The sequence below is a fragment of the Taurulus bubalis genome (genome assembly GCF_910589615.1).
Source record: "Taurulus bubalis genome assembly, chromosome: 14".
NCBI lineage: Eukaryota > Metazoa > Chordata > Actinopteri > Perciformes > Cottidae > Taurulus > Taurulus bubalis.
In genome coordinates this window covers 11,493,848-11,517,554 of record NC_136602.1, presented here as the reverse complement: position 1 = coordinate 11,517,554, position 23,707 = coordinate 11,493,848, and the positions used below count along the sequence as shown (strand labels likewise).

At 41.4% G+C, this 23,707-nt stretch overlaps 1 protein-coding gene across 1 annotated transcript in view; it reads right to left on the bottom strand.

The window, feature by feature from the left end:
- The window catches only part of lrmda (leucine rich melanocyte differentiation associated), a gene marked incomplete at both ends in the record, with an annotated part of 191,950 nt that overhangs the window by 57,753 nt on the left and 110,490 nt on the right, over positions 1-23,707 (bottom strand). Inside the window, 2 exons of the mRNA XM_079229903.1 lie at positions 1,016-1,155; positions 2,526-2,652. Coding sequence (XP_079086029.1) covers positions 1,016-1,155; positions 2,526-2,652 — 267 coding nt within the window. The remainder of the gene's footprint in view (positions 1-1,015; positions 1,156-2,525; positions 2,653-23,707) is intronic.

The following is a 23,707-nucleotide window of genomic DNA, read 5'->3' as shown; positions in this document are numbered from 1 at the left end:
TTTATTGTAGTACTACAAATGGCCACATTGCACACGCATGGCCGGCTAAGAACAGGACAACACTTAACCTCCACGCAGACTACACAATGCTGTGTGAATGAATACTATGTTTCTATGTCGCTGCACTAATTGGGGCACCGATGCAACGCACTAGGGTAGTTCACTTGAGAGACCGAGAGCTCCCGAGGCATTGGGCTTGGTATTTATTGCCCAAGGCCAGTGCTGTCACGACCTGCATACAGCCTAACCTTGTCAGACATGAAATCTGCATCACGCTCAAATTGATGTTTTACTATGTGACACATTATGAATATTACATTACAGGACCCTAGACGTTGTCAGTCAAAACAGAACAGCTTTCCTTACCAGCAAGAAAAGCATGCGAGGAGACGGGAAAAGGGGAGAAGGGGAGGCAAAGTGAGAGAGGGAGAGAAGGGGGGGGGGGGAAGACAAAAAGAAAGAAGAAAGATTATTCAAGAAAGGCATGGGTGGTAAATGATTAATAGGCAACGCAGAGTCAGAAACAAGCACTTAGGGCGAAAACAGACAAAAGAGAGTATGCTTTTCGCCTTTTATCGCATTTCATGTAAAGGACCCTGACAAATGGTGGTCATACTGCATGGCTTGAGGCCTAGCTTGATGTTTAATGCATCATCTGCTCTGGTAAGGTAGGGTAGTAAACACTCATTTGTGGTGGTGACTAGTCACACATGAAATCCATTTTGCAAACTGGAGTGTAGAGGGGCCAGTTGACAAAGCTTTTAGAGTGATGTGGTTGCATCCACAGTCTGCGAGTGAAATGTAGGGGCCTAGTTGTTTTAAAAAAAGGAACATCTCCAAATCCATTACTTACAAAAAGCTACGACTCTGAATAGCTTAGTATCAAAACTGTCTGCCTGAAAATATAAACACACCCACACTGAACATTATTCATCCATCTATCTAAACGGGTAAGAGTTATTTTATGTGTTCCTTATTTATGGATACCATCACCAAAGTCCATGTAGTTACTGACCTGTATCTCTGGTAGTCGTCCTCATCCTTATCCGGGCTGACCAGCTGGTTGGGGCAGGCCTCATTTCCCAGCAGGCTTAGGTACACCAGTGACGGGGTCACATCGGCCAAGTGTTCCAGCAGGGCCTCGATATCAGTCAGGTGTCAAAGGGCGGATGTCAAGGACCTAACGCTGTTAATTACATTAGCATTTACTACCCGCACAGCCCCTACCGTGCCTGTCTGCACTAAAACACGTCACTGTCAAATTTACCGAAGTGCTCAAAGGGGTTAGTCACTGGCTTTGTGAGACTGGGCAGACAGAGGGGCAATTTAAGGTGCAGGCTTTGGCATATAGTCGTGACACATTTTGGCTGCTGCTCTCTCTCCCTTTCTCTCGATCTCTTTCATTTCCTAGGTGGCCGGGTGCAGAACAGTGACAAAATGATGGATGCCCTGTGGTTCAAACAGTCCGTGCTTCCCAGAGCCGTGCTGTGGAAAACTTTTGCGAAACGTGGAAAAAACAAACAGCCCCTAAGCAGGCACATTCATCACTAATACATTCACTTGGAAAATTGAGCCCCAAAGTGTCAAAATACAACTGCACTAATGCAGTGCTCGAGCTTTAAAATGGCACTGTGCCACGACAGGATGTACATAATTGGCCTATTAGCATGTGCCGACCACTTCACAACCAAACTCAGTACACAGTCCCAGACGCACACTTCAAGGAGCCCCAGTTTTAATGTTGACTCTGGAAATGTGTGTGTGTGTGTGTGAATGTGCAAGAGTGAGCATCGTTACCCAGCAGGATCTGCATAACCAGAGGAAAACGGGACACATTGCTAAACCTGTTCTGAAGCTCAGACGGGAAGTTCACACATTTCTGACTGATCATAAACAGCCTCGCAATGTGTCTCCGTCTAGAATTTAGGGTGTGCGAAGCTCTGTTTTTTAACGTGTTTACTTTTGGTGGAAAGCAGAACACACATAGCCGTTATAACCCATGAGCCGAAATGTGAGTGTTAATAATGAATGAATAGATTTATTTTATTTCAGTGAGGTAAAGAAGTATATTGTATGCATAATGGAACCGATGCAAATATCAATATCCTGATTCGATTCTCTATCATTTAAAACAACTGATATGTCCAAACAGCAAATACATCGCAAAACATTATGTCTCGTTCTTTAGATGTTTGGCTTGTTTTAATGCCACACTTTTTAATTCCTTTTAAAAAATAAAACACATCTGTTGTGTTGACTCTAAAATCTAATTCCACTAGAGGTCCCTGTGGTTCAGAAACTAGTTCAGTGTGGAGCTCTGTGACAGCCAAGTTCCTCTTCTCTCTTTTGAAACACCCCCGACAAAAGCACAACGTTAAAAACTGTGCAAGTTGTATTAACATATGAATGTAAACAAAATACACTGTTGATTCTGATAGATGTATGCTATCTATGTATGGATATTAAACTAGAAAATCAAAATGAGAAATGGACTAAGTAGTGGAGTGATTAGTTTGAAAGGATATTTGGTTCTTATTGACTGTAAGGGTGTGGAGGTTGGGTAACATGGGCAACAAGAGGTCATTTCCAAGCAGATTGTTGTCAACGACCAGCTCTTCCAGCACAGTGAACATTTTGAGACCCGTCAGTGACCTGCGAAGAAAAGGCAACAGGACAACTGTTATGACTCTAAATCTGGTCAGCTGTTATTGTGCAGAAATATATATTTCCCTCTTTCATACGCCGGGAGTGTATGGGTCCGGGCCTGTCAGGGAAGTGAATGACAAGAATTAGTGGTGCTGAGCTCCCCTGGCATGGTGAGGCATCCTTCAGCAGCTGGCAGGATGAGGGATGGGGGTCACTTGTGAGTAGCCAGGATTCAAAACAAAAGGCTTCAGAAATGCGGCGGGCAGGATGAATTTGTCAATGTCTTGTGCCTTGAGGCGCCCAGTTTCGCCTGACCCTAACCCTCCATTCCCAAGACAAATCACTCTGTCACAGTTCACCTTCACTCCCCAGACACAAATTTAACTTGTCATCCATCATTTTCACAGAGGAACCAGAATACACTCGCAATCACAGATGGAATGGACGGGAAACTTTTTTCTGCAACTCTACCGCGATAGGGGTTAGTGTCGGGATTTGAACATCAAAGGATGTTTTTCTTTAAGGAGGAATGTTGCCTTTCTGCTTCTTTTTATGACAAATTGCAAAGAGGGGTGAAGGGTCATCTCAACTCTTTCCCCCTCTGTCTCTCCCACACACATACACATTCACATAGGCATTAAAATGATGGAGGGTGGTGTTCGGAGTAATGTTCGGGCCCTGCAAAGTTCAAGTCATGGAAGGTGCACAAAGGCAATGTGTGTGTTGTCTAATCCTTCACACTGTCAGTGTGCCATGTTAAAGTGTCCTGGGTGACTTCATTGACATTTAAATCTGCCACAACTTGACACATACTGACTGTACACTTCTCAGGAATTATTCCTTAAGTATTTCTTTTATTTAAACACAGTCATTTTCATTATTAAATATATGTCAAGATAGAAAGGATTTACTACAAGCTCAACATTTTCTAAATTCCTAACGTAACGCATGATTCTAGTTTTAAAAACAAACAGATCACCTTGACATAACTTTACTTTAATATAAATTCCAGTGAGCAGTGTCACATTGCAACATGACAATCTCAAGGTACAGTCAGCTGTTCAGCTGCAGTGTGAACTACTGCTCCTCTCTGGATCTGCCTCGTGTCAATGGCTGCCATAACACATACCAACTTAGAGCTATGTAAATATGACACTTCTATCATGACAATCTGCACGTGCATGGCAAAAAGCAGTAAGCTTCATGGGCGCAGGGCATAATATAAAGTCACATTCATTATGTAAACTTAACTACAACTAAGGAAAGAATGACAAATAAATAAAAAAAGATGATTGCTATGCAGTGTACAAATACACCTGGCTTTATTCAAATTCTGGTCAGCGGGTAGACATTTTTTACACCCTTCCAGTTTGCCAGACCAACTGCTACATTTGCTGTTTATTGTTTTGTTTTTCTGGCCAATCAGCTTGAACTCCTCATATACGTAGTTCCTGGCCAGTAAACACACATAGATGCACAGAGTGGACACACTGGCAGCAACTCTGAACTACAAAGCCAAATGATGCATCTTTCTTCTCGCGTGGAAAACGTCAAATAAGCGATACACGGTAGACTTGCGAGTGAGGCGGAGTGAGCTGCCTCATTTCAAAAGACGTCAACCTTTTGCAAACACACACACTTGATACCCACAACAACAGCTGACAGCACCTACCTAGCCAGTGTGCTGGCAAAGCCGCTAGCTGACAACCTCTTATCAGGTCTGATTAATGCATTGGCAAGAGGGATGAATAGAGAGATGTGCCAGTTTTATGAAATCCTTCTCTGTTTTCTTTTTTTTTTGTTTTCCCTCTGGTGCTTCTCATTTATAAAAGCAAAAAGGCCCATTACGCTAGAATACTTAAATCTATAAAGATGGCAAAAATCATGAACTCCATTAAAATGTTTCCAGGTTTTTCATGAATTTTACTAGAATGTTTTTTGAATGGCCCCAAACAAGCAATTATAAAACAAACGTTACATTTATCAGCAGAGTTATTGTGCTTGAATTGACAGGGAATATGGTACAACATGCAATTAATCTGTGAGGATAATGTATAGTTAGGCACACACCATATTGGATACACATTATTGCATTTCTTTTAACAGAGGTTGCTTACTAACTACTGCCACCTGTGTGTGTGTGTGTGTTTGTGTGTGTGTGTGTGTGTGTGTGTGTGTGTGTGTGCGTGTGTGTGTGTGTGTGTGTGTGTGTGTGTGTGTGTGTGTGTGTGTGTGTGTGTGTGGAGGGCTGCAGTCCTGTGGGTTATGTTATTAGCTGCTCGGTTAAAAGGAGCCGCATGGCACAGGAGGGAGCCTTATTAATTGTTGTTTTCATGTCACCACTGCTGCGTGCACTGGCTGATTTAATCAGTTAAATTCACAGCCAGGGGAGAGCCACTGACTCCCATCCAGCATTAAATACAGTGCAGGGATTGAACTTCTAATTCTCTCTAGCTTTCTGTGCTCCCTCTGCAGATTTCCATTGCTGGTTTCATTACTTTTTATAAGCTTTCTTGTCTTAATGTGTGGCTTGGAAAACTAACAAAGTTCAAGCACTGCAGTAAAAAAACTTCACTTCTCGAAAAAAGAAAGAAAAAAGGGCAGCTTTTGCTCTTTACAAAACTAATGAGCATAATCGACTTGGTGCTGTAGAGGTTTGGTAAATGGCAAACAGGCATAACACATGCAACTCACACTGAAAATGTTTTTTCTAATGTTCGTATTGTTTGATGTAACTCACCTTTTTCAAAATATCTTGTGATGATAGTGATCATGAAAATATTCAGTAATATTTAGTTACTACTACTACTACTACTACTACTACTACTACTACTACTACTACTACTACTACTACTACTACTACTACTACCGGTTTGGTTTGTGTCATACATCTGATAATATAATTTATATTCATGCATTTCATTAGCTATGAACAAATAAGTAGAATCTTTTTAATGAAAACAATAAAAAAAATCTTACAAATACTATATGAAAAATAATTTACTCACTTCATATTGTATCACATAATTGTCCAAATTGAGATAATTATGATTTCCTTCGTCAAGTGTGATCAAATGCAGTTTCTTAAGCCTCTAACTAGCAAGAGAGAGAGAGACAGAGACAGGCGGTAGCTTTAACGAGGTGAGGCGATGAATCCTCTCCTTGTTAAGATAATTATGATCAGCCTCATTGTCAGAGCTAATACTTCAGGCTGTCTTTACGCTTTGACTACCTCTTAGCCTGTGTAAGCTCAGCATCATACATCGCACGGCCCTGTGTGCATCAGTGTGTGCTTTTGAGCTTACACAAGTAGTGTTTGTATGTGTTCAAATCCCCATTATCTGCTGAGATCCTGCCTACTGAGCACACAGAGCACATACACAAATGTTTAGCTGGAGCAGAAACTCCGCACAGGAAGCAGGGACCTCTGTGAGACACCAGACAAGGACACTGGAGAGACACACTGACCCGAGAGCAGCCGTGCCCGATCAATACACTAATACTAATGCAGACACAGTGATTGATGAACCACTGTTGACAACAGAGGGGAGAAAACTCTCGACCATTATTGGCTGAAATGTCAGTCACTCCTGCCAATGGTGTGTGCCAGTGTCATGTCATATATCCTCCGGCAGCAGATGAAACATGGAGTACTCTTTTACATGTGTTCCACAGTCTCGCTTATAATGTCTGCTGTTTTTGAAACTGTTGTCTGAATGAATACATTTTTTTAGAAACCGAAGACAATGGGTCTAACGTGGAGTTGGTCTTAACCATAAAATACAGAGATATAATGTACAACAAGCTCAACGTCTTCCCAATCACTGAAATGGTGAAATAGATCACAGAGGCAACATCATCGAAGCTAGCGCAGCAATACTGAAAAAGTTCCAGAGTCGAATGTATATCAAAAACACACACAAACGCTTTGAAAAGCAGGAGAGCCCTCGCAGCTGCAGTCCACAGTTAAAGGGCTGATGTCCTCTCAGGGGTCACAGTGGTGCAGAAAAGCAATGCACTGTTATTCTAAACGGCCGGCCAGAGCTGCAGAGTGACAGGCATAATGATGTCCTGTTCAGAAGGCAACAGATAAATGTTTGATGAATTGACCAATATTGGGGCCATGATGGCCTTCATATGTGCATAATGGACTATTCAGAGCACACTTCAGATTGCCTGCCAGGATAAGGTACTGTAATGAATGGGAAAAGGAACTGGACCTGGGAAACCCAGTATGTGGACTGGCTTTAATAAACTTAATAAGAAAGGTGAATGAAGGAGGGCTGGTTAGAGAGCGATGACAGAGGCTGGAGAGCCATTCAGCCTGAAATAAGAAATATTATGATGGTTCTTGCCATCCTGTGCACTGCAAAGTATCTCTCAATCTTAATCAGTAATACAAATTACATAATTGTGTTGTATTTAAGTTATTATCGAACAGTTCCCAATAGAAATATACTTATTTTAAGAATCAAGTCTTATTACCATTTTACAACTGCATTCATGTGCATTATTCTGTCCGGTTTGCTGACACTTCTTAAAGAAAAAACATTTAAATTAATAAACAAATGCACTGAAAACCAATCTTTAGATATTTTTTTCTTGTTAAATACGCTACTGAATGACTTGAGATAATGTATGTTTTTGTGAGTGTGGAAAGCCTACAGTTATAAAGCTTTGTGTCAATAAAAGAAAAATCTAGGATAACATATTAGCCTATTAAAGTCTCCATTAGCTCAACACAGCTGCATTTCATCACTCTTACCCAAAACAAAAACACGAATAGAAATAAAAAAAAATACCAAAATGCAGCATCAAAACACTATCAGGATTAGCTTGTGGTAAATAAGATGACATTATCTGTAAAGCAAATGAATGTCTTGCAACCCCTCGAGCCCCCAGCATCCCTCCTACCACCTCCACACAGAGCTGATCAGGTCTGTTCCAGCACTCTTCCCTCTAGCTACAGTTTATGGCCTACACGTGTCTCTGTACATGCATCTCTGATGGCGATGGTGAATTAGTCATTATCTGTCTCTATCTCCCCCACAGCTCTTCCTTTCTCACCCCCCTATCTCCCTCACATGTAGACAGTCAATGCTCAGTGTGGCACTTCTCTCTCTGTGCTGCCAGGCCTCAGGTGGCAGTCATTTAAAGATCACACGTCCAGGACACACATAGCCTTCCCTGAATGCATGTCAATTCACACATGGGAAGGGGATTACATGTCTTCTCCTAGGCAGCTGCAAATTACTATTAATGGCAATGCAAATCATTAGAGTACGTTTGGTGCCGCCAGCAAATCTCTTCTTTATGTGGGTTCACTCGTAATCGGTTTTGAATATTGCGCTATGCTTGCTCCTGATAGCCTCTGTGTAGAACATCACGAGCTACAAAGCTGTCAATTGGAGGTGGCATGCCAGATTGAACTTTACACAGCGTTACATCATTTGCAAAACAAAAATATATATTTTTAGAGAGCATAAACACATTCAAGCAAGAAGAAATCTGTGAAATACAATTAGCAAAGTTTTTGTTGATGAATAAGTTAAATATCATCGCTCATTACTTTGTGGTATATGAGGTTATTATGTGAGAAGTGCAGATTAAATTGTTAAAAAAATGTCTACACCATGGTGCGTCTGTTGAACGTTTAAAGCTAGCTTCGGTGTGTGAATGATAACACCACTGTGGATCCTGCAGTGTCTGAGTTATAGACTATCCCCGTGGATATTTCCTGCTGAGTGTGTGAGGTTAATATTCTCTCTCAATGTCATTAGCGCTGGCAGAGCGGCTGAGAGCCCAGTGAATCAGACAGGGACTGATCCTGTCAATTCTCACTCTCTCACACACACACACACACACACACACACACACACACACACACACACACACACACACACACACACACACACACACAAAGAGTCAGGGCCAGACAAAATCAAAGTAACTGTACTGAGGTCAGCACCTGGCCTCATGCTTCCCGTTGCATCTCCAATCCGTGTCTGATTAATGACCGTGGATCAACCCTGGCCAAGGGATAAGGACTTGACAGACATTCCTGTCAGGCCCAACCTCATAAGCCTTGCTTGACCCCGGTTTGGCCCCGGATGAAGTCTAAGCTCCAACAATGACCCGATTGAGAGATATGGAGAGATTGCTGCAAAAAAAAAAACTGGACATCTCTTTCAAAGTTCCAGCAAATGAGATTTATTACAGACTGACAACTGCTTCCACTGTACAACACTGAATTGTACAATGTGAAATACATCATCACAGAAGGGGGGCAGGCAGTATTGCTCATGAGGCAGTGCTCCTTCAGAGCCTACACAACACTTCCGTCCTCATAGTACCGAGACTGTGCTCAAAGTACGACCATGCGTCTTGTGAATGTTTGTATTGAAAGATTAGTTGTCTATCAACATGACAAACACCCTTCTCGCTCAGTGAGCAGGAGCTGAAAATCAATTCACTGACGGTATCTCAGTCAGGGAGGACATCACCGCGGCACAAACAAGCGCACACACGCTCTCATGCATGCTACACAGGTTCACACATCTTAAAGTGTAAAGAATAGCATCACAGTGACAGGGTCAATCAGCCTATACACTATGAGTATATTCCACATTGCACATTAGTTTTTCATGGAAAAAAGAATACACAAAACTAGTATATGTCTACAGAATATGTAACTAGAAATGTACTCTTGCGATAATGAAAAAAAAGGAACCATTAAATAATAGATGCTGCGATCTGTGCGGAAGGATCCCTCAGTGCCCTGTCTGCCTGTACGCTCTGTCATTACAGTGTTCAGGCTCGGTGCTTGTCAACATTTCCCTGAGAGGGGGAGCCGTCCCGCATTACGTTTGAGTGAGTTCAACTGTCAACTGCCAGCCATTTGTATGCCTGAGCATCCACCTAATAGCAAATAATCACTACCCTGCGCTCTCTTCATGGCAAATGATCGATGTTGTCTTGAAGTCTGATGGATGACCCTGCCACAGTGATGTCCAGGCATGCATTAAAAACCACCTCTATGAAATGTCTGTCAGTCTGATGAAGCGGCTCAAAAAAAGAAAAAAAAAGAATCACAGACGTGCACATGCTGACACTGAGGTACGCATGCACAGATAAAGGAGGGAGTGGACAAAGTGAGGAAGAGCCATGATTCGATTAAACAATAAAAAACAATAAAAAAAGTTAATTTCTTTATATTAGTGGAACATTTCATAATGTGACGGGACCTGTGGTGTGATTGGTAGACAGCATTACTAGAGGTAGACTGCTCAAGTACCACCTGGGATGCTTCACTTCCTTCTCTCGCCCTCTTTCCCTCCTTCCCTCTCTCTAACACACAAACAGCCCCCTATTACCTCTCAGTGTTCAGATTAAAATGCACAGCACCACAATCTTTGATCTCCCACTTGCTGACACAAATCCTTTCAAGCCTCAACATTTTCCTGCAAAGGTAATTAGTGCTAATTAAAAAGTTTCGAAAGCAGTCTACGGCTGCTGTTGACGCTGCTGCTGCTCGGGCGCGCCCTCCGTCAGATCACACATCTACCCCCACCGCAGGTCCTGCGGATGCATGTGTCAGCTGTGTTCCTGCCTCTTTTCTGCAAAGGATCCCGTAACTAGACGACAACAGTCAGCCCAGAACGTGTGTTGGTACAGGATGAAATCTGGAAGCCCAGTACGGGGTCTAACCGGTGGTTCTTCCCCCCTGACAAACCTGTGCTCTGCAGGAGAACATGTAATGACACATGTAACAAATACCAATCCCACAAATAGAACAGGTGTAGTCTTTAATTGGGATACGCTAGCTTGGGGGCTTGTAAACATGGAGTAATTAACTTGATAAGGGATTCAATTTGCTGAAAATATCATTGCAGGGAAACATATAATTTACTATGAACTGCAATTTGCATAATGATAACAAATGCAAAGACTCCAAATTCTTTTGGCGTAATGAATAAACACATTAGTAATTAAAGAACTTCCTGTTTGGTGCGATTACTGTAATTTGAGATGAAGATATAACTTGAGCAGTCGAACAATGCTATCACTCATTCACCAGCCTGCCGTATTGCTTTCATCAAGCCATTATTATAATATAATTAGCTGCCTTTCTAGCATATTATTAAGTGGCTTGCTGAGTGTCAGGTACAGAGGCGTCTGAATATGACACACAAAAAAGCAATATCATTCCACAATGTTTCAAGAAGATAATTACATAATCTCAGCATGGAGAGCAAACAGAAAAGTGATAATTAGACAAGTATTCCTGCCAATTAAAATATCAAGCCTTTTAATTCCCCCCCCCGTGTGAATTAGAGCTTGCTGCACTTCCATGTACAACTATTACCATTGTATTGCAACTGTAAAATCGTCATATGGAAAATCAATATAACTGTAGTATATCAACGTTGACTTCATGTATGTTTTCAGTGCAGCTTGCAACACCATTCGCTTGAGGCTGGAAGGTGTTCAGGGCCTTCTAAACCTGGCAAAGTAATGAGTGTATTGAGATTTTCCAAGATGACAAAGAAAGCCAGGAGTATGTTTTAGCTCTAACAAGCCTATAAATAGGTTTAATGATTGACATGTAGGCGTGCCAACAAGAAAAAGCAGAGAAACAGCAATGTTATTGATTTGACCTTTGGGATAGTTCCTTCGTTCATCGTTGTTGTTTTTGCCTTGTCCTACACCTCAGACAGAGATAATAGAATATGTCACCGCACATGGCAGTTTGAAATTGAATGCCATCATTTTAATTTAAACGTTACATTCTGGGTGACATCGCTGTCAATGCATAATTGGCACTGAATCCCAGTTTGGATGTACATATTTATCATTCAGCGTGAGACACTCAAAGACAGCGACAGATATGCTACTTTGATGGGATGACAGTCAGATGTGGAAAAAATAGAACTGCAAATCAACAGTCGCGCTGTCAGTTAAGCTTTTTGTCAGAAACTTGCATATAAACATGCATGATTAGAAACAGTGAACGAGCTGTAGGCTGGAATCAGTGTTCTTGCTCCAGAAGTGTGTAAACAGGCTTATTTGGTACAAGCAGAGGATATAAAATCCAGAAGACAGACATAGAAGAAAATCATAGTAAATGATGGACACTTATTGGGTGAAAACCTTGCACATTGTGAGAAACTGCACAGTGTGAAAGCGCAATTGCAGAATATTTGAAAGCAAGGGACACACTTTCCAAAAGTTACTTAAATAAAGTATTCACTGGTCATATTGCAAAAGCAATTAGTAGTGCAGTTTATAAAGATAGAAACACCACTGTAACACAAGATCTAGTGATTCATATGCACACAGCTTTGAAACATCTTTAAGAATGGAGACCAGACCACCTTGTTGCTCTAGCGGTCGTTACTGAAGATGGCCTTTCTGTCTGTTTGTAGTTCCCTGACACGGCAGCTTAAAGAGTATGTGATAGTCTATCAGCCCCGTGTAAACCACAGACAGCAGTGCAGCTCCCAGAGTAAAAAAAAGACCAAATCCCTCCCACTCTCTCTCACTTTCTCCCCTCTCCGCCTCTCTCCGTGTCTTACCGCTGGCCCATTACCTTTACTGAGTGAGGCTCATTAAAGAAGGCAAGTTGAGTCAAATCTTTCTGTAATTCAGCAGAGGTGAATTGCTGTCAACATCATTACCGTCATTTCTCCAACTCACTTCAGTACTTATGAAGTGTTCTTTATTGTGTAATGATCCAAATCTCTTCTCTAAATCGGCCCTCTTCAAAGGCCCTGGAGGACATACCACCCATGCAGCCGTCTGACATGCTAAAGGGCCAGATTAAATGTGGCTCCATCATTGCGTTCCTCTTTGTGCTTAAACAGATCCAGCATTTCATCCTGCGCTTCAGCTAGCAGGCAGCGTTCCTCAGAAGGAACGGAGTGGAAGAAAGATCAGCAGACCCAAAGAGTTCAGCGGAGAGAAAGGATATTGGTTTTCAAACATGGCTGTCTTATCAATCTAGGACCAAACCTTCAGCTACTCATTTTAATTTGGTTGCGTTACATCACAAAATCTCTGCCAATAACCTTCTTCCCTGCCTTTCAGTTTTTTTAAATACTGTTTATTGATAGTTCATTGATCTTAGGCCATTGGTCAGGCTGGCTCCATGGCTAATTACAGTGAGAGCTGCCCTGCTTGTCATGCTAGATGTCCTCTGAGTCCCATCTTAAGAGAAGCCCCTTTTGTGCCTCCACCATTGTGTGTCTCCTTGTGCTCAGTATCATGCTATGAGATGTCCTCAAGGCCCTGTGTTGGGGAAAGCCTCTTTTGTGCTGACACCATTGTGTGTCCCCAGTGCTGAACCCCCTGCTAGGTAGGAACACAGACAAAGTGCAGAAGGGGGATGCTTCTCAGGGCCCTAAGACCTACAGTAAATCTTCAAACAATTTAGACAAACAAAATCGGCTGCTGCGCTGCGGTGAGAGTAGACAAGGAAAAGCAGATGAATAAGCAACATCAATTACTGGGGCTTTGACCTCCAAGCCCCCACACCATGGCACACATTTCACACCAAATCGCCCCAGATTGAAGTTGACACTGCTGGAGTAGAAACACTGACCCCTCACAAGGCTAGCGTTTCAAACTTAAGAGCAGAGAAAGGCAGGGGGGACTGACAAACTACATAGACCAAGGCCAACGTGGAGAGGAGACAAGGAGGAGGGGTATGACAAAAAAAACAACGCATAATAGGTCCTAGTTTGTTTCAAAGTGAGACAAAATGGCTCAATTTGAGCACTTAGGCCATCGAATTGGCCCAGCTGAGGAACAAGAAGAACATGCGAGGGGACAACCGCATCAGGCCACTGATAAGGAGCCTATAAGAGGAACAAAGCCAGATGTCCAACAGGCTTACCAGTGAACGTAAGTGGGACTGGACCTTAGTGCCGCTTCCCCTGAAGCCTTTTTACTCAGGCACATAAAGCCTCCCTCTACTTTATAAGATTGGACAAAGGCAAAATAAACACATGGGTCACATTTATTCAACACAACGTACACTGCTCTAATTAAAAGTTCCTCAAAGATCCTTATCAAGAAAAGAGATACCACTTTAAGAGCTATCTCACATTTGAATGGTTCACGTTACAAAAGTCTATTTCCATTATTACTATGGTTGAAAAAACAAGAAAAGAGTGTCTGCAAAGGTGAGAGAAGATCATGCGATCCGATCACAGTTTGTCAATACAGTGTTAATTAATCTAATAACAATCTGCTCTGAAAAACATGCCTCTTGCTGACTAGAAGACATGTAGTCTGGCAGCGGCATAGCAGCACATTGACACATTTGGGGGCATCAGGCTCTGGATAGACACAGTCCTCACAATCTCCCAATTAGCCCAGGGGAAAGCAGAAAATATGTCTCAGGTTCATGGAGCAAGCGTGAAACTTAGTAATATGACATGGCATACAAAAACAGAGCAAGTCTTTTTATAGCCGCATGTGAGAAAGAAGCGAAAAGAATAGGAACAAAAGGGAAAGGGTGCTTGTCTTTTTACCAAAGAGAAATGTTTTCAGGGTCTTTCGATTTGATGGTGGATTTAAGTGACATGACAAATATGACAGACACACTGTAGTAATAAAAAAACACATCGGAAACAGATGCCACAATTATAAAAGACGGGAAAGGGGGCAATCTAGAATTTATTATCAGGATGAATGTGGGAACAAAACCAGTTTCTATGTGCACAACCAATTGAAAACACTTTGCTGTGTACATACATTATATTGGGATGTCATTATTTGACCAACATGCATTCTACTCTAAAGGAAAGTCCTTTCTCAATGCAGAATGCTGCAGAATTAGCAAAAATTGGAAAACACGTTAAAATGTATATTCAATTCCCACTCTTGGACATTTCCAGTGTACTAAGATGAACATTGTGGATGTCATTAGCAAATTTAATGAAAGCCTAAGGCAAATTTTGCCTCTATGAAACAATGACACATTGACAGACAGACAAGGCGGAGCAAAGCCTATTCACAAAGTATCAAACCTGACATTATCAGAAACTATTTAACCCTTCTAAAAAGCTCCACATGCTTGACTAACGTATAGGACTAAAGTGTGAGCACCTGTTTCAAACAATGAAACCATCGGCATCGTTCCCCGTGATCACAGACATTCACACAGAATGATTATGGAGCGTACGCCAGTCAGTCAGTCAGCCGTCTTTGCAAATGGAAATCCAGAGGAAGGTGGAGATGGGAATCATTTTATCTAGTTGACACACATTACAACGGAGAATTTCAAAAGAGTAAGATGGAAGCTCTCAGGTCAATTATGGTGTCAAGGCTGTCAGCTTGCAATGAAATATATACATTTGAAGAACACTTTACTCGAGGGATGGGGTAAAAAGGATGGGAAGACGTACTGTTTAACCCAGAGACCATATAAGAATATCAGAGATGATGGAGTAAAACGAGGCATGATAATGGACCATTTTCACTAAGCACACTTTGTCAAGAGAGACAGACTACACCCACCTCCTGAAGGGTAGTATCAAGGAATATTATATTGGTGGCCGAAGCTTGATAACGGCATGAGCTGAAATAAGGTGCTTGGTTATTAACAAAGTCATTAAGAAAACAGGTAAAGGTGATTTACATTCATTTTAAGTTACACTGGAGTACAACCACACACCATTCTGTTTTTTTTAAAGGATTTTAGTTTGTCCAAAATCATGCTTGCTTAATAACAAAACCAAGTCGTAGAAAACCTCGTTAAATGAGGGAAGAGTTTTCAAATACGCAGGAGTGTTTCTTCGGTCCCTTTTTTATTCTAAGCCTCTAAATGTAAATGTCCTCACCCTCTGTTCAAGATATAAAATACTAACCTTGAGACAGTGAATGACAGAGGGAATTATGGGTAATTGTAGTGTCAGAAAGGGAGACAGCTGTATGATGAGATTCTGTGTCATTTAGACAATCAGAAACTTAAGAGGCAGTGTGACATATTTCTCCCCCTCCATCCGACAAGGCTCCTGACATGGCTGGGGATAATTTCCAGGAGAGCGAAAAAGAAGAGACAGAAAAGAGTGAGTGGAGAGAGCACAAATGAAAATGGAAGTCAGAAAAAAGGTGTGATTTCTCCTCTTCCATATGCAGCGTGGGCCAAGTGGTAGCCTGTGTGCTGCATTCATTGCTGGAATCGAGACGAAATGTGGCTTTTACATGTCAACCTGCCATCCAGATAAGAGGTGTCTGAAGCTCTGTATGAGATTAATACTTCCCAGCTAAAAATGACACAGGATGTGAAGGGGGGCTTTTGATCTCCGTGTGGTGCAGCTACTTCAGCAACAGTACAAGACTAACTACCGAAGATACATATTTCCCACTGAGGTCAGACGTGTGCATGGACACATACAACACATACCTTACATTGTGTCTAAAGCACAAAAGGAGAATAACAACATTAAGTGCAGTTGTCAGTTTGCACACGTTCACTGAGGCCATAACGAATAGGAGATAAATGAAAGGATGAAGTGCCTGTCTACATAATGAATTCAATAAAAGCAACATTGTCTGCTTTGTCACATTTCAAAAAGCGTTGACATGTAATTACAGTTATTTGTAGAAATAGCCTTCATTATCATCAGTGAGGGCCCTTCCGTTTTAACCACAGGAAAAAAAGCTCAACAACCTTCTAATGGAATTACCTTATGGTATTGTAGTCTTGTAGTCATGTGCAAAGTTGATGTTTTACTAGGTCTCAATGCTAAGTAAAACTGTTTTAATTTCCAATCTACAATGGGACAATCTACAGTTACAATCTAACTGTTTGTTATGCTGCGTTCACACCAAACGTCACACCAAAGTCAATGCACAGACGCGATAGGTTGCGAAAAAGCTTCTTTTTTTTTCAGAGCGTTTGAGGCACCGCGGGAAAAAAAATTGCGCGACGCAATATTTCGTCAGCCAATCAGCGTTGAGAAACTCCACCTGTCATCACCATCGTCTTGCTGTTGCTGAATCAAACTGCTGCTGGTCCGCCTGAAGTAGCGCTGGTAGCGGCCGTCATTCAGACGCTGTTGTGGGACTACGAATAATATTATGAACCCAGACACGATGGAGTTTGATGTTCCGACGTATGTGGAATTTACACAACAAGTATAAAGCAGAAGTAGTGGTTATTTCCATGGTGGATGGCGGAAACGGTGACTGTTTTACGAAGATAAGCCAGACGCAGTTCCTGGAGGATTCGGTGAAATTCACGAATTATCGCGCCGCGTTTGGTGTGAACGCAGCATTAGGCTGCAGTACTACAATAAATGAAATCAATCTACATCTTCAAATTGAAATCAATATAACCGAACCCCCTTCCACTGCCATTGTTAAATTCTAAGTATATACTAATTTCTTTGTAAAGTAAAACAGCAGCAATACTACGACAACTAAGTGACACTAACATAGAAACTGAAAGAGCAGCAAAAGTTCTGAACCTGTATTTAACTACAAGTAATGAGTGGGATGAGGAACAGCGAGAGGTTAAAAGCTAAATAGTATTCTAAATTGTGGAAACTATGTTTAGGTTCTTGGCAATTTCTGTTCTCCACCAACTAATCATAAATCAACATCATAGCTCAATAAGGCTAATGTAGTTAAGGTTGTATTCTTAATGAGAAACGTAGTTAAGATTTCTGTCTGAAGCCAGATTTATACATCTCAATCAGGGTGTTGCAGAGGCGCCATAACACTCCCCAAGAGGTACAGTAACTACATTTACTTCTAGTTGCCCATCCGACCTATTTGGGGGTATCGGAGAATTTGTATGAAGATGATAGCTGTGATTGGTCAACATGAGGTGCTAGCATTTGATCATTGCTGATAGTGAAAACAACACATTGTTAGACAAATCAATATATTTGTATCCTTCAAAGTCTTTTGCGGAGCAAATCTCTTCTGTGCAATCATTTCCCTCTTTCATGAAGTTAGTAAGATCATGTAAATGTGGTATTTTCAGGTCGGTTATAATTGCACAACTCAGTAGTCAAACTATGTAGGTAGTATGTAAGTAAACTTTCTAGCAAACCAATTTCCAGTCTTTCCCATCATTGCTCTTTAAAAAAAGTAAAGGAAATATTACACAGTATTACTACACATAAATAAGTAATATACAACATATATATGTCTTATGTGAACGACATAATAATCTACTGTAGCAGTGGCACAAGAACAATTAACAGGCTGCATCCACTGAACTATAATCAGTTCTTATGCCAAAGGCATCAACAGAGAGACCTGCCAGAACACCACAATACACATGCATGTGACACTTTTTGCCTTCAAATGGCCACAGTGGTCTTGTTGGCGCATATATATTCCATCTTTTTTGCTCAGATAGTTGGACCCAATTCACACCAGCCAAAACTCTAAAGGGGAAAGTTGGCGGCAGTGCTCAGCCTTCCTTTCTCGTATTAGAATAGACCAAGTTTACAGGACACACTGGTTGACTTCTTATACATAAACTGGATGCATTGTTTCCAAATGTGTATACAAACAATTAAACCAAGATTAACTGTGTAATACTGTCAGGAGTTACTCTGCAAGCAAGCAAATATTATACAATACATAACAGAAGAAAGAAAATTAAGAACCTATTGTATTTCACATTGGATGTAGCTGTTGGTAAAAAACAAACATAATGTTCAAAGAGGTCCTGTATCTTGAAGCATAAACTTGTTATTATTTTCATAAATGTATTATGAAGCATTTATGACAAAGATGTTGACATGCAATTAATCTTGCAATGGCATTAGACCGATTCAGTTTAAAATTGCTGTGAGACCATACAAAGGGCTACAAAATATATTTTGAGAGTGTGGTCTATTATGAGGCATTAGTGGTTAGCTCATAATCATCAACATCATCATCACCATTGTTGTTAAGATGCTCAATGTATCTTCAAAAAAATATACAAAAGGTCAACATCACTGTTAAAAACCTAAATGTCTAAAGCCCAACACAAAGAACTGCTGTGGTTAGAAGACAGATAGTGGAGAGATAGAGAGAGAGAGAGAGAGAGAGAGAGAGAGAGAGAGAGAGAGAGAGAGAAAAAGAAAGTCCTTCTTTCTTTTCTCCCTGTTTTACTCCCTCCTATTTTTTTCTTCCCCCGTTCTGCAGTTGTGTGTCCTGACCTTGCAGCTTCTATGGCCCATCCATCTTGGGCTGCTTAGCCATTTCGCTGGCTTCATACTGCGCAGATTAACACAATTCATCACCACAATCATCCTCCATTCATCACCCTTTCCAATGAATGTTTTGACATCCAGTTAATTTTCTGCTGATGATTTATCAAATTATAATTACCATGCTCTGAAGGGCTCATTTATTATGTTGATACATGATAATGATGCCAAAGTGGATTGAATTTTAAGTAAGTTCTCCCTGCGATTATAACATATGCGTTATTGTGAATAATGCTTTGCGATTTGATTCTGTACAGCCTGGAAATTCCTGAGACAGTCCTAATGTTAAAAAAAAATCAATGCAAAAAAGGAGACAAAGTGAGACTATTAATTCATTTTTCTTCACAGAACAAATTGTTTGGCTGGGGTGCAGCGAGCATGAAGAAGTTCAATTAGATTCAGAGCTCCCATCTTGGATGCTCAGTAATTAAAGAGTGCACTAATTCAATCAGGGGGTAGGACTCAGGCAGAGGCAGTTAGGCTGTTTCTTAATAGGTTATAGGTTATTTCTCACATACTGCCCTCATAGGCACTTCATTAGCCTTCTGCTTTACAATTCACTCTACTTTTCAGCCTCATTATTATCCAGGTTTATTAAAATCCAATGGCTGCCTATCTGTTTCTATTACTGAGGAGCTGACCGGCCTAATGCACTGGGTCACTATTAAGGGTAAACACGCCAACTGCTGTTTATGAGCAGTAAAAGAAGAATAGTAATCTCTATTTATTTCCTCCATCAGTATACAAATAAACAGTTGCCCTCAACAATAGCCTTTCTCCTGATGAACAGAACACCAACTTCAACAGGGCAAAATGGGATTTAATTTGGTCCGATTTTTTTTCCCTTTCGTCATTGCTATGCTGTTTATTTATTTAGTTTGTATAAGTTTTGCACAGGCGCTGGCATTTGAGCCTTCGACCCATGTGTAGACACCAAGCTAAATCACTGGTCAAAAGATGGAGGCGTTTTGTGCAGGGCTGCAGTGCATTCTGGGGCACAGGCAACCAGCTCAGGGAGATGAGGGCTTAGGAGGTGTTAAAGGTTATTGAATGCTGGAGAATTCTCCCGGCGGCAGAAGCATTGTTTACAGCTATCTATTTTTTTTGACTCTTTGCCCTTGGGCTGCGGCCCATAAACAGAGCCGCTATCCCCCACACCCCGGCCAGTGGAGAGTGCAGAGCATAATTGTGAGTCCCCCTTGGATGTCCCAAAAGTGAAAGATGTGTCTGGTAAGTGAGAGAGGTCAAACACGAGCATGGATATTTATTACATGCACTGCAACCAGATGGAGGCGGCCCATCCATCAAGCAGAGCTGTCACGCTGGTCACAAACGTTTCCCATAAAGACAGCCCCACCCCCCCACTACCGCCAGCCCCTCGCTGCCTCTCGCTCTGTGAAAGCAGGAGGTCCATCCGCATGGGAGAGACGAGAATGTGAAAGAGCAAGGAGACTTGTTTTGCACAGTTATGAACTTTTAAGACCGGCACACCGCACACACAGTTTGACAGCCTTTCCATGACTCCATTGGCTTCACCATTTCTCTCTCATTAGTGCTTTCTCTCGCTTTCTCTGAACTAGACCTGGCCTTTTTTTAGCAATAACTTTTATCAATACTGCAGTGCCCTGGTGTGTGTGGACGGTCAGAAAGGGCAGGATAGGAAGGCATGCAGCCATGCAGCTTAGGGAGATATTAAAGGAGTAGAAGGGGGGGGGCAGTGGAAGGGCGTTTCTGACACTTGCTCCCTCATTCATCAGGCCCTCATAGGCCCATCGGTGACAATGAAAAGATTTCACAATACAGCCGCGGCAGAAACTCATTCTGGCCCTCATCCATCATGCTCAGCCCGCTAGCCGTTCCACTGACCTAATCTGTGATGCCTCACTGCCTGCACCCCGTTCCTTAAAGGCAAGCTTCATTACTGTGAGGGAGAGCAGGAGATAGAGGCCAGGGGCAAAGGGCTTGGAGAAAAGGGCCTTGGTAGTCAGATACACACAGAGACTTAAGGCACATAAAACACTGAGACAGCCAACTGTCACATTCACCCACTTCCTACAGCAAACAGAACTGCAGTACACATTGTCATAGATGATAGAGGCCTTCGGAGAACGAAATACAAATATAGCAGTGAAGTAGGGTGGAACTGTCGGTCAATTTAGTCTGATTAACTTCGAAAACACAATCTCACTGTCATGGAAATGTCCATCTAACAATCCAACAGCCTTCCTCCCATCCATCAATCAAGTGATTAGGCAGCTTGTTACTGTCACAAACAATTTTCAAGTCGGTGATTGAAAGAACTTGAATCAGATATGCCAAACTCTCAGAGGCAGTTAAGCAGAGTTTGCTTGAGATGCAATCGCTGCCTCATTCTGATTTTGAAACAGATACCTCTTTTTCTTTTTCATACTTACCCTTGTTCTCCCTCCCTCCACCCACAGTCTGTTGTGCTCCCTGCTCTGGACTGCCAAATGTTACTTAACCAAAAAGGGTTGGACAGAGGGAGGCTGTCTACCTGACCTTGTACCAGCTATTATGAAGCTTTATTCCCTAAATCCCTGCTCTGGGTCTGAGACCAAACTACATTGGTAGTTCCCCCTCTTATCCCTCTAACTGGTCTGTCCCCACACCCTGTTGCCCCCTGCCTAATGGAGCCTGTCTCTGCACCGAGGGACAAATTCAATCAAGCCCCTCGCTAAACATCTTCAAATAACATTGCTTCTGCTCTTTCAATTGTCGAGGTAGCCATGTTATTGCTGCTCGGCCAACAACAGACATGGAGCAAGACTCTTAAGTCTTGAAGCAATATGACAGTTTTTTTTGTTTTTGTGATTTTTACAATGATTTACTTTCTGAACAACATTGCCGCGAGTACAAAACATGAAGGCATGTAAAAAAAAAGGTCCATATTATGCTACTGCTCTAAACAGAAACCCAATAATATGGTCCTGTCGGTATGTTCGCTCTTTGTTGTTAAGGTGCTATAATGGCATCATTCTTGCAGTACTACGCCATAGTAGTAATTGCCATGTACATGCGGTTTAAAGCAAAAAAATCTGAAAATCTGATGTGCTTTATGGTGCCCACCATGTGTTTATCCAAACTAGGTTAGCTCATGAACAGCCATACTGTGTTTTACAGCTCACATTATGTATTCATCATTCAAATATATACTTACATCAGTATATTAATGCTGTTGTGAACACCAGAAGTACATGTTTTCTACATGTTTAACATAGAGTGTAACATAAGGCATAGTGTCCAACATAATCCGAATGAAAAAGTAATCTCCAACCCTTCTCAAATTGCTATCGATGTTTGCTCGATGATCGTTTTTACCATCAAATCATTTATTTCATCATAAATCCTCTCGGGTTGGGGGCTGGAGATTAAGGAGACAGCTAATTGACAGGCTAGGCTGCCCAGGAAACACCAACAAGGCAGATCAAACTGATGGGAAATGTTTACAAGCCTTACATCAGCACAGATAACATCTGAGAAAGAGATTTTCTTCAAAGCTCCAGTAAATCAAAAACACATCATGTATAAATGTATACGATTGTGTATTTTTATCTAAACAAAGTTGCAGTATGTTGTAGGTGTTTACATTGTATATACAAGAAAATCTCTAAGAGTATATCAATTATCATTCAGTATGAATTATTTTTTTAAACTACTGACCGTACCAAATGTTAGCCCTTTGCTAGTAGGTTCCATTCAGTACATACCCTTTGTATTATTATTGTGGTTATCAAAACTGACCATATTTGTATTGTATTGTTTTTATGTTATTTTCATTTCATCATTTTGCATTTGGCTGTTATCCAGTACTGTTTGTACGTCTGCAATAAAAAATAAAACCACATCAGTATCATATTAGAATCTATATACATGTACAGCATGTCCAACCAAATGCATAAGTCAATAAAGAGCACTGTAATTCAGTGAGGATGGGAGCATTTCCTGTCTGAGGGCGATGCTTTTATAGAAAGCTGTTAAGAAAGAGTCCTCAAGTGATTTTTTGACAATTTAACTGGTTCTCCTGACACATTAAATGACTTTGCTGACAACTTAACTGCACTGCCAATCAATATTTCCTATTACTGTCATTGTCAGAGAGAAAATAAAAATATGATGTTAAGGTCAACCTAGGAGTGGCACGGCATTAAGGCCCTATCAGTGCTGCTTATTAATTCAGATAGCCCATCAAAAATAGAGGAGCTATGTGGCTGATGATACCCATTCAAGGTTTTTCTTCTTTGAAATACTAAATTATGTTACAAAATATTAACATGCTTTATAGGGTAATTTTCTAGATAGCTAAAAATAATGTTTTTTTTTATTTTTCTTCATTTTCTTGATTTGTACATTTTTTGAAGCAAGTATGGATTGGAAGCTAACCAGTGACTGTGTTTTCCTGTTCACGGCACTGTGAACCTGCCTTGCAAAAAAACAAATGACGTTAAATGCAACAATCCCATCCTTAGTAAGCCGCTTAGCTCCACCCCCAGCATTACAACCCAGCCGATTCCACATCAATGTGAGGAGAAGACAATTAACCAGGGGTTTAACCTGTCAATCATGTCCTGTCAACCTATCACACTTGCACTCTCAGGTCCGCCTCCTACTTAACTCCCTCTGTGATATGCTGCTGGCAGTTTGGATGGCTTGACTGACGGCAGTCCAGATCTCGGCACTGGGAGGCTCCTCTGTGGACGTCTTGGACATGAAAGAGGAAGATTGGGGCGGACATGTGAGGGTGAAGCGAATGGGCCAAAAGGATAGAGGGTGTGCCAGAAATTTGCTGTTGTGTCCTAATTAGTTGTGCAAAGCAGCAT